Genomic DNA, 12,260 nt, shown 5'->3' on the forward strand with positions numbered 1-12,260 from the left:
TCTCGGGCAACTAATTCTATATTTTAACTGGTATTTGTTCCATTTTATTTATAGTAAAATTGTACACTACACTTTGTTTTCAGATATGAGATTCTTTATGTTATTTCTACTCAAAATCACGATCTCTTTTTACCCTTATTAGGAGAAAAAAAAAGTCCCAAAATTTCCATATTCTATACGTTACTTCCATTCAGTTACCGCGATACAAAGTCTATAACAAATGGCTCATTTGAATGATTGTTAATTGTTATTTATCGAAACATACAGAAAAAACATCAACATTATTTTTTTTTTTATACTACGTCGGTGGCAAACAAGCATACGGCCCGCCTGATAATAAAGCAGTCTCCATAGCCTATGTACGCCTGCAACTCCAGAGGAGTTACATGCGCGTTGCCGACCCTAACACTCCGCACTCGTTTAGGTCTGGCAACCTTACTCACCGGCAGGAACACAACACTATGAGTAGGGTCTAGTGTTATTTGGCTGCGGTTTTCTGTAAGGTGGAGGTACTTCCCCAGTTGGCATCTGTGAACTGTGCTGTGCCCTACCACACAAAGCGAGAAAATAAAATGCTTTCTTCAAATTTGTCCCAATAAAGTAAACATCTGAAGTTTGGTTACCGTGAGTTTAGTATGCTTTTAACGTTTTATGATTCTGAAACATTAAAAACATGGAAGGGTAATTGCAGAGATTACATATAATGGTGTTGCTTTAAAATGTAGCCAAAACAGAGTACCTGCTTGGTGAAAAATAAACTGAGTTTTCAAATTCATATAAATAATATACATTTTATATTATTATGTTATGCAAGCCTAGTTGTTATATTTTGACTATTGAATCTCTTTTTTACTATTGAATCTAATCTATCTAAATTCAATAGTAAAAAAGCTCTGTGTTTTGGAAAAGGAAACGTTGAATAAATTCGTTAAAAAAAGATGCATAGAGATCTATCTAACGTAAGACCAGAGAACCGTTAACACTAGAACAGTCCCGCCCACACTTAGTCGCTTTGGGGTCCACTGGACCCAGTAATTTTAATAATCATAAAACGAAAACTATTTAAAGACAATGGCTATACACATTATATTCCTTAAATTAGATTATAAAGCATTCATGAAATAATAATCAACCGTTTTGAATTAGCGAATATTCGCAAAATATTCGCTAATCTAAATCTATAAATGACATTTTTAACTTTTTTAGTGCTTTCAAGTGTAATGTAAATAACTTTCAAAGCTCTTTATTTTCCTTTATATATACTAACTTTTTCATCAAAAATGCCTAAAAACGATCTCAATGTATATTTAAATATGATCCGTAAATGCACTCCGAATTTCTCCTATAATTTTGCATAATTTAGTAAATTCATAATAACATAAGCATAGGTTTTAATATTCGATAATTTTAAACGACAAGGTATGTAAAACAATACAAAGCAACAAATAATATGCAAGAAATACATTTATTACTTACTAGATTCAAGAAATACATTTATTATTTACTAATTTTTTTTCTACGAATGTCAAAGAATAATAGGCGCTCTTAAATACTCGTACTATGGAGGTAATAAAAGTTTTTGTAGACGTAAAATGGATTTTTCTACGACGTAATAAAATAGTAAGTAGTTAACTAGTTTGTCCCAAAAAGGTTATGTAGTATTTTCGGGAGTTCATTCAACAAGTAGTTGTTATGGAGTATGCCATTGACGTAAAACATTTTAGTGCAAACAAAATGACTCGTATCCAGACTATGCTCGCAGATTACCAACGGTATAGTTGTATACTATTTAGTGAATAAGTAGAATACATATGTATATTAATACATACTATATAGGTTTTGCAAGAACTTAGTTAATTCCCAAGCAACTGAAGATTTTTACAAGGCTAATCTACATAATGCTTCCCAAGAATTTTGTCTTATGGTGCTCCTAAACTGGCAGTTATATAAATTGTGTAACATGGACAACCACAATGAAATGCCACACGTTGTTTTATTACAGCCAGTGTGAAAGAACCATTACTTTAGTTGTATAGGGCATATAGATCCCGGCAGCCTTGAAAAGATTGTCGTCGTCCGTCTCTTAGGCCAATTCGAGTATTAATTATTGGATCAGCTTCCGATATGATATTTCTTCAACCAAAAACATCACTTGTGACACCTTTACGAATTGGCCTGTCAATTGCTCTGCCATCAGCTGAAGACAGAACCGAATGGAAGCAAAATATTTTTGTGAAAAGGAGACGATCGAACCATCTTGTTGCTTAAAAGTTCACTGCAGCACACATTTTAAGTCGGAATACACCCCTTGTTTGATATAACTTCCAGTTATGTCCAACTCTCATAGGTATAATGTTTTTTTATAACCCAGCAAATAGCGCTCATAATGCGCCGTGGTCAGACCTTTGAGGCCATCATATAAATGGTGGCTACATTTATACGGGATTTTACATTTTTAGCGAGAAAACAAGTCCTTACAATGTTTGGATTGGTAGCAAACTGCATGTATAAACGATACAATGTTATGATAATAGCTTTTGTTAAATTTTAAGCGCTCTCGTGTTTCTCTAATTACTGCCTTGTTTGCAGTTGTACTTAGTTTTTATTTCTTTCATATTGACGAAACAAAACTTTTTGAAACACCTCGTATTTATTGAGTCATTGTTTATTAATAATGATAAAGATTGAATATGATAAAAATGATTTTTAATGGCGCCTCAAGATTTTTTTTAATATATACTACGTCGGTGGCAAACAAGCATACGGCCCGCCTGATGGTAAGCAGTTTCCGTAGCCTATGTACGCTTGCAACTCCAGAGGAGTTACATGCGCGTTGCCGACCCTAAACCCCGCCCCCCCTCGTTGAGCTCTGGCAACCTTACTCACCGGTAGGAACACAACACTATGAGTAGGGATTTGGCTGCGGTTTTCTGTAGGTAGGAGGTACTTCCCCAGTTGGGCTCTGCTCTAGATCTGGAATGAGATCCGCTGTTCTGTGCTCTACCACACAAAGCGAGATGACATTCACAATGCCCATACCTCTCTTTCTCAATGCCCATACCTCTCTTTCACAATGCCCATACCTCTCTTTGATAGTGCAAATAGATAAAAAATATTTAAGACTGATTCGAGTGATTCACTACGACACATATAACTGCGTAAAAAACCGAAATAAACCGTTTAAAAAGAATACTGAGCCCGCGCGTTTCGTAGTATTTTTCATTTACTTATCTTTGGTTAAACAAGTCATCAAAAATCTGGAACCATATCCGTCCTTTTAAAAAATATTTTTTTTTATCTGTGTACCTGTAAAAATCCTTGGATTAATATTTTATCAGGCACGAGCTTTATTTTAATTATAAAAATACCATTTTCTACGTTGCTTCAGACGCTCATCGTGTTTCACAATCCCTCAAACGCTTACTTTATGTCCAAGGATTGACGGCGGTGTCAAATAAACCGAGAGATTTTCGCGAAGAATCCGAGCGCTGCAGTACAATATATAAACGGTCAGTAGGGCTTACAATACAATATATATATATCCACAGCAGCATAAAATGACTGTGGTTCGTGGTTCCTTACTCAATATCTTGAAGATAGACCCAAAAATAGAAGGCATGTTAGGCATGGTGTATACGCTTTTTTAATTGACGATTGCGTACAATGCACCTTTCTGATTTTATGTTAATGATTCCCTTAAGATTAATGTTGAACCAACGACAATACGTCTTTGAACCGTAGACGTTGTTTATTGTTTCGTTGTTTTGTGAATACACTAAACACTTTTTGAAATTTACGTCCAAGTCTGCAGTACCACCAGTTTTACACTGACATTTGCTAGCGTAAGCGTAACTTTTACTTTCTATGCATCTTGATCGTACTGACATATTAGTGCGAGCGAGATCTACACAAAGTAAGTTACGTAGACGTTAATGAATATGTCGTCAATATGTAGAAGACATTCTACAGTCCCATACTGTATTTTTGTTCTATTGTGGCAATGTCAAGCACAAAATCCGCAACAGATACCTACAAGTTAAGACAATATTGGTTCTACCACCGACATGCTCAGCGAGGAAATATCAGATGTTTGTCGCAACGACGTTCCATTAAACTCGTATCGACCTGTCTACGAAAACTGCAGGTGAACTGAAATATTTTGCGGGTTCTTTAGTAAAATTCACACAAAGATCTACAAAAGTTAATCATGTGAGTTAGAACAATTTGGTTTTGGGGATGACATTATTAAGAAAGCCTTTTGTTTTAAATAATTACCCCATAACACAATGTACCTACGCTACGATAAGCTGAAGCAAAATGCTGTTCCGTAGAAAACAATGACAAATGAGACGGTAGATTTTATTTCGCTCTTTCGGAGTAGGCCCCATACGCCTCATAGTAAAAGTTGTTCAGTCTGACTTACATATTCACCTCTCAGAGTATGGTTTGACATAACAAAAATAGGTGTAACAAAAACTCATCAAACAAGTTTGGAAAATGATTACTAAGTAGATATTACAAGGTGTAAAAAACTAGTGTGGATCCGTTTAAGGGCATATGAATCGTGTTCTGATAAGGAAAAAGTGGAAGAAACATTTTTCTTTTCACGAAGAAACGTTTTGGCCTTTGTATGGAGGGTTGACGGACTTGGACAACCTTCCTCATAGAAAAAAAATGTTCGTGGTAAAAAAACTTCTTCTACTTTTTCCTAATCAGACTATGATACCATTCGGTATCATAGTCTGATTGATTGATGTATTCACTATAGCCCTTAATCGGATCCACCCTAATTGACAACATTTCATTTTTATAAAACCTGAAAATTTACATATGATTTGGAAGTATTTTGCTTCCTGAACACTGCAATATATTTATATAAATTTAACATGGCTTATTCCAAAAAATACTAAAGAATTAAAAAAAATGTTGTGATTTTACCAATTCTACGGCAAAATACGTGAAATGCTATTGCCATTCATCACGAAAAAAAAATAGCTGTCATAATATTGGATTTGACATTGTCAATTAAATACGACGTATTGGTTGAATTTCAAAACAAAGAGAAATTTATTTATACAATTAAGTTACTATCTACTTATCGTTTTTAAAATAGACATAGCCATATGGATCGACGAGGTATATACTCCTCAAAAATAGTAAAAATAATTCGTCGAATATATCGGTACAAACATTTAATTACTTTACATTCGTTAGTGTTTATCCGTCGATCCGTCGTATCCGTATGAAAGCCTGGTATCGTATTCGTGTATCAGTATCCGTTATAATATCCACATCGTCGTAGAAATTTGATATTTTATCAAAATTGTTTTAAAACAACAACGGACCAGTTTAAAACATTAAAAACGACAGACAACATAAGATTAATTCAGTTATGTTTTTTTTTCTATCGAGATAATACCTCTTTTAGCGTAGAACTGGAGTTACGCCATTTTAGAATAAGTACACATAAAAATATTAAATACTAATCCTAGTGGAAAAACTAAACTATTAGCGTATTCCTCGTTTCAATTAAAATGCAGAGAAGCAATAAATTTATAGGGTCAGAAAATTGAAATGTTGTGTTACACCTTGTATACCTACCTAGTCATTTGAAAAATTTTGTTGATGCAGTTATAACAATGCCGTGAAATGTACGCCCGAACACTTCATGAACCAAAATGATCTTGAAGATAATTTGCAAACCACAAAGACGTTCGATATTGGCTACTCGACCTTTATTCGGTTTTAATCAAACCTTTATAATGGGTACCCATTGAAGACTTATTAATAATCCCTGAGCTTTCATTTTCGCCGTTTCTGTTATGTCATCGATCTATTTTATGAAAAAGGTATTCTAATAATAATTAAATATCTTTAGACTGACAGTATTTATACGGGGTTTCTATTAGCGTTAAGGCCCCGTAGCTTTGGGTTCTTCTCTCACTTTCTCTGAGCCTAAGCGTGAGCGAGTGTGTGAGTCTTGAATATTAATTTGTTGTAGGTTTTAACAAAAAAAGGGGGAAAAATCCCTTTAAAATAAAATTGCGCATTTTTAGAAGCAATTTTCTTATTTTTAGCATTTGTGCATACATTTTTACAAATTGTTAAAAAGCTATTTAGACCAATGTTCTTTATATATCGAGCGAAAGTCAAAAAATCAGGATTTGAATCGATGAAGTCCTTAGAAAAAGACCTCATTATTGCTAATAAAAATTTTGGCAACCGTATTGAGATCTAAAGTACAATACGATTTTTCAAAAATATGTTCTCTAAACCTACGGCACCTTAAAGGCTTTTAACACTTTTAATTGGGAAAAGGGTAGATGTATCGATATCTGTCAGTACGTTAGGAAAAATAAACGTCGATCGATTAACATTGGTTAACCAAACCACGTGCTTAATGAAATATACAAGTAACGGATTATAGATGTGTAACATACGTCTCTTACCTTCTTAAACTTTACCAAACTTTTGTTCAATTGTGTATAAATAATGTATATTGACAAACGATTATCAATGGCAATGATGTAGATTTGAAAAAAATAACTATGGGAATTTCACGGCAAAACAAAAGACTGTCGAAATGTTGATAGTTTTATAATTTTATTATTATTATTACCTATATAAAAAATCATGCAGATATATTAACATTATTTTATAATCATTCGCGACAGCTAATTTAAAATATACAAAATAATTGGTAATTTAAGGGATTGTTTTATATGTGTTATTCCATCTAAATTTTAACAATACATACTATATTATATTACGTAATAAAATAGTGATAAACGAAACTGTTTACTCCAAGAGAATGTTAAGAAATTAATGATTATATACTCTCCTATCGCTATCACAATATCACAACTCAAATAAAATATCATGTGCTACTGTGTGTACTGACGTTCCTAATAAGAAATTGCATCTGTTTCTATATAATTTCATAGAAACCTCAGGTATTTTTAAAATATTTTTTTATTTGTTTGACTGTTTTTTTCTTCTATTACACAACTATATGTATATATCGATATCGATAAAAAAAAAATTCTAACACTAGCAAGATTGCCACAATCTTTTGTTTTGCCGCGAAAATTACGGGCTCTGTGATTCTGTGAATAACGCTATTTCTTCGTACTTCACCCATCTACGAGTAGAACAGTCACTTCTCTAACATTAGTATCCACATTTCCATGCAGATTATATGGCGACGTGGGTATACTAGCTTAACCTATTCAGCGATAATCACAACACGTCGTTTCGCCTCTACGAAGCATTTTCGCTACATACCAGGAAACCCATGTTATCAGCTACGACCGTAGCTCAGCGGTGAATGTGTTAAGTATCATACTAAAGTTAATGATTTAAAATCATTATATAAATTAGATTAAAAAGGTAGGTATTCAAATTGTAATTATTAACATTTAATTAATATTACGCTTTAACAAGCGCGTAATGAGAACAATACGTCTGCTAACTCATACCTACTTGTTTGTTTTATTACTTCAGTGCCTAGTACGAATTATGAATTAGTTTTGAATCGGCGACCCTATATATTTTATATGTATAGAGGACCTTAAGTGGTATTAAGGTCACAGTGGGACAATAAAAAAAACTCTTTAACGCCATTGAATATATAGGTCATAATGAGCAACTTTTATTATGGGACCAATCCCGGAATCGCAAAAAATAAATTACTCTCCCATAGAAAATGTCAAGGTCAGACAGCCAAAATGTATGAATTAGCCACTTTATTTTTCGCGATTTCGGGGTTAGTTCCATGGTAAAAGTTGCTTAGTACGACCTATATAATATTCACCCCATAAATGATTGCAGGTGACTTAATAAACACCGTAAAATATAAAATAGGAGAAACTTTATTCAAAAGCGATTCATTACAACTTAACTATAACATTCATACATGTACGTAACATCTTCACATGTCTAAAGTCTCTTCAAAGCGTGATTGAAGATGAAGGTCTACCTTTTACATTGTTTTCTTAGTCTCTTTAAGAAGAAGCGATTTACACAAATTACTATGGAACAGCATCAATGAAACACGATCAAGGCGCTGATTCTATTTTAACAATTTGATATTGTTTTCATTTTAGTTTGATACGACGTTGAGACTTAACAGTTTTGAATGATTAATGGTTAGTTTCACTAGACTTAAATCGACCGGGATATGAACCGTGATTACCTTTTATATTGTTTTTGACCTCCCGATATTTTGACGCATACCATGCATCCTGTTCACAGGTAATTGGAGATAGCGGATGGGTGTCAAAGTTGTGTAGACCGCGCTTGATCTACGCTCATTCGTGCGTACGGTTCATATCCCGGTCGATTTAAGACGTTGAACCTTGTCATCAGGCATCTGAAGCACACCAATAAGTGACTCCTGATTCATGTTCACGGTCAAGTTCGTATAAATACTTAACATGATATCTATATCAAATTAATCCAAACTAATCGGCCTCTTATTCGGCTGTCAGTCTCACACCTCTTCACTACCTTTTGTTATACCTTTTTGTAATGGAGTTGAACTAGAAATAATTCCCTGACCTAATTGAAGATTCTTTTCAAATCATAATCGTACGACAAGATAGCAAGTAAAAAGATTACTCTTACAAATTGATCTGTTCCAATGAATCTAGTGGTTAAAGTAAACAGAATAAAAAACAGTTTTCCATTAAATACTTATTTCTTTGATTTTATTGCCTTTTGTTCTATTTAGGGGTTTTACTTTTTCTCTAGATAATTTATGATTGGTTTAATTTATTTTGATTTATGTTCCATTATATTTGCAGGAAGGAAGAGGTACGTATATAATACAGAACGTTCAAAATACTAGTGTAAGTGTAGAAAGCCAAGAGTATGGGTGCTTGTAAATTTTAGTACCTAAATAACAACTTTTTCCTATAACTAGTACCAAGAACGTGAACGTGAACGTGAACGTGGCGACTTGATCGAGACGTTCAAAATAATTCACGGATACTACGACTGTCCAGAACTAAGCGACCTCTTCACTCGAAATCCAAACACGCGCACAAGAGGACACTATCTTAAACTAGTAACAAGAATAAGAATAAGAATAAGAATAAGAAATATTTATTAGCACAAAAAGTTACAAAGTTTAGATTAATATTTAATTGTACTCACAGAAAATTGCGCTAAAAGGTCTTCACTCAGCTTGATGTCCCGAAGTTAGTCTTACGACACACAACAAAGCATAAAACAAATATCAGCAAAAACTTTATTGCAAACCGAATAGTAAATGCCTGGAACAAATTACCCTCTGAAGTTGTGAACTCTTGTAGTGAGATGAATCAATTTAAAAACAATCTTGACAGACTATCTAAGCAGTGAAATCGTGCTAAGTGAACTCTGATTTAGACGTACCAGCATCAGCTGCCTGTCTAAAACTAAATAATAATAATAAGTAGTACATTTGCCATAGTTGTATATACACACACATTGATGTACACATGATATATTATGCGCACATTAGATATAAAATGATTTCCCTACTATAGGGAGCGTGCATAAACTTTAGGGGGCAACACAGAAGCGAGCTGTAAATGTAAAGTTTATGCTTCTAATGTAGCCCGCATGATAGCAGATCCTACTTTGCACATAAAACGTACTAGAACGGTAGATGGCAGCACTTGCTCTGGCGGAAAGTGTCAATGTAATATGTTTATGTTTCCGACACAGGCCACAAGATGGCAGACCCTCCAAAGCGCACGGTCTCTATGGCATGGCCACCCCGTGATATTAAATTCGGCGCTTCGGTCAACGTTTGATGATACACAAATGCTAATTATACACGCCATGGACACGCTTTGCGCTCAAATCTATCTAAGTTGCAAGCAGGCTGCACTTGATCGTCAAAATTTACAAATGATGATGACGTGCGGTCTAAATAATTGGACAATAATCAGTATTCAATAGGACGAGGTTCATTTTTAACGGTCACGCGAATCATTGAATCATTATTACCTTTAACTGGGTTTAAATACGACGCGGATAACGAAGGACAGTCATTGCATCTGCTGTTTTAGAGACTGCCGCAATGACGCTACGAGTAAGTTTTTTTTTTTTTTCAATATCAAACCTTTGTTTATTCACTTTGTAACATTTTAATTTAATTAATAAATTTATTGTTAAAATTCTGTGAAATCTCGTTAATAAATAAAATAAATTCCAAAAAATAAATAAATCGGTACCTATATAATGAAACTGTGGTCAAGTGGGCTCCATACTAGTGAAATGTCTCTTTTAAAATTAAATTTGGATTAAGCTGCACCAGCCTGATTGCTGCAGTCGCAATCCGAATGTAACCTTTACTTATAGAAAATTAATCTCAACACGAATTCCATGACGTCGGATATGAACATCCGACCAAAGTTAAATTTTAAGGTAACGGTTATAAAAGAGAATTATCTTTCTAGCATACTGACTCCGGTATTTCTATCATTTTTCGTTTCCGAGATACAGAAAGTGCATAACGTGATATTTTATGATTTTCTGTATTTTCGTGAAGCATAAAGCATCATTTTAAAAATTTTCTTTTTTCATACTTTCCCCTTTTAAATGTTTCAATTTTGTGCTTGGCAGTAAGTGACTTCAAACTTTATGCATCTGAGATGTAGATACATTTTAAGGTTCGCATCAATGGATACGACGATGTTTTCGATCTGAACTTGAGACCTTATGCCTAAAATATTCAGTGTTGAGTGAAAGCAAGTCAAAATACGACTTTATACCTCTCGTTACTGTTCAATTGGGAGAAATCAAAAAGTCGGTTCTAATAAACTTATAAAAAGTACTACATAGTTTTCACTTATCCGGAATAGAAGGTAAAAATGCCTTTCTCCTTAAAAAAGAATGGTCTTTCTAGCGCACATCATATGTAGTTCATGCAAAAATGGGAACAAAAGTGCCAATTTTGTTTTGGCTCTCCTTAAAGGTTGACTTTTTCACATCCGACCATATAGAACTTGAGGCGAGATTTGTCAGTGTCCTCCTAAGACACTCCCATCGTACAAAAAGATGTTTGAATTAGAAATCAATGGTGAAGAAAGAGTTTATGTTTTAAAATCGAACGAAACACTGACTGAAATAAACTCTGTTCCAATTGAAAATAGTTTAAATTACAATCAAGTTTATAATACTACGAACCGTGGGCTTTAGGAGTCATCAAAATAACAGGTGCTAAATAATATTATAATTTTTTTTCTTTCTTTTCAGACTATGATTCTTCTGTTCCTGATATCTTCGTCAATGACAAACAACGATGTAGCGTCTCAGACAACAGAAGCAACTTCTCAAGTAACCCTGAGTTTAGAACAACAAAGACTTATAGCTTTCTTAAACGCATTGAATGGATATTCGAACACCACTAGGTTACTTGTACTTGGGAAGAAATAAATTTATTTTTGTATTAATGGAACAATATGAAAAAAATAAATTATTAGTATTACGTTTGATGTGTGAAAATAAAGTTTTTTTATTAGTGCCGTGTTACTAATTAATAATTCTTAATTGTTTATTTATTTAAAATAATAATCATTTCTCTTCTAAACTTTTGGGGGAGATTTTTAGGGTTCCATACCCAAAGGATAAAACGGGACCATATTACTAAGACTCCGCTGTCCGTCCGTCTGTCTGTCTGTCTGTCTGTTTGTCCGTCTGTCACCAGGCTGTATCTCATGAACCGTGATAGTTAGGCAGTTGAAATGTTCACAGATAATGTATTTTTGTTGCCGCTATAACAATAAATACTAAAAAGTACGGAAACCTCGGTGGGCGAGTCCGATTCACACTTCTCCGTTTTGTTATTGCTGTAAGTATACCTATTTATACATAATTAAAAAAAAATCGACTAAATATACTTATAACGTTAAAAAATTTCGTATTTAATACTTACCACATTCACTGCCAGCGACCCGCTAGGCGGGTTCTCTGTTCGTAGGTACTTTTCTCTACTATATACGGATTACCCGTGTTATCGGCAACGCTCGTAGCGCGTAGCTCGCGCTGGCACGGAATATGTTAAGCAAATTTACGGCCCGATTCGAAATTTAAGATACGTCAAACATTTGCTAAAGATACGATATAGATTGGATATGTCGGTGTCAAAAATAACGTTTTTGTTTGAAGACACGTCACTTTTGACACTGACATATCTAAATATTTGACGTATCTTAAAGTTCGAATCGGGCCGTAAAGCGGTAGATCGTACGTTTACTTTCAACAGAGTA

The 12,260-nt window shown here is 34.0% G+C and overlaps 1 protein-coding gene and 1 long non-coding RNA gene across 2 annotated transcripts in view; both read left to right on the top strand.

Moving 5' to 3' along the window:
- LOC133520987 (uncharacterized protein K02A2.6-like) overlaps positions 1–89 on the top strand; it is a 3,761-nt gene extending 3,672 nt beyond the window's left edge. Inside the window, exon 2 of the mRNA XM_061855707.1 lies at positions 84–89. Within this exon, the coding sequence (XP_061711691.1) occupies positions 84–89 (6 nt within the window). The remainder of the gene's footprint in view (positions 1–83) is intronic.
- A 7,324-nt stretch (positions 90–7,413) lies between these two features.
- Positions 7,414–11,541, top strand: LOC133520964 (uncharacterized). Its single transcript, XR_009799847.1, has 2 exons — positions 7,414–10,081; positions 11,248–11,541. It is a non-coding gene; the product is annotated as an uncharacterized LOC133520964 (long non-coding RNA).
- Positions 11,542–12,260: the final 719 nt, after the last annotated feature.

Source organism: Cydia pomonella, chromosome 9 (assembly GCF_033807575.1).
Source record: "Cydia pomonella isolate Wapato2018A chromosome 9, ilCydPomo1, whole genome shotgun sequence".
In the NCBI taxonomy this organism is placed as follows: Eukaryota; Metazoa; Arthropoda; class Insecta; order Lepidoptera; family Tortricidae; genus Cydia; species Cydia pomonella.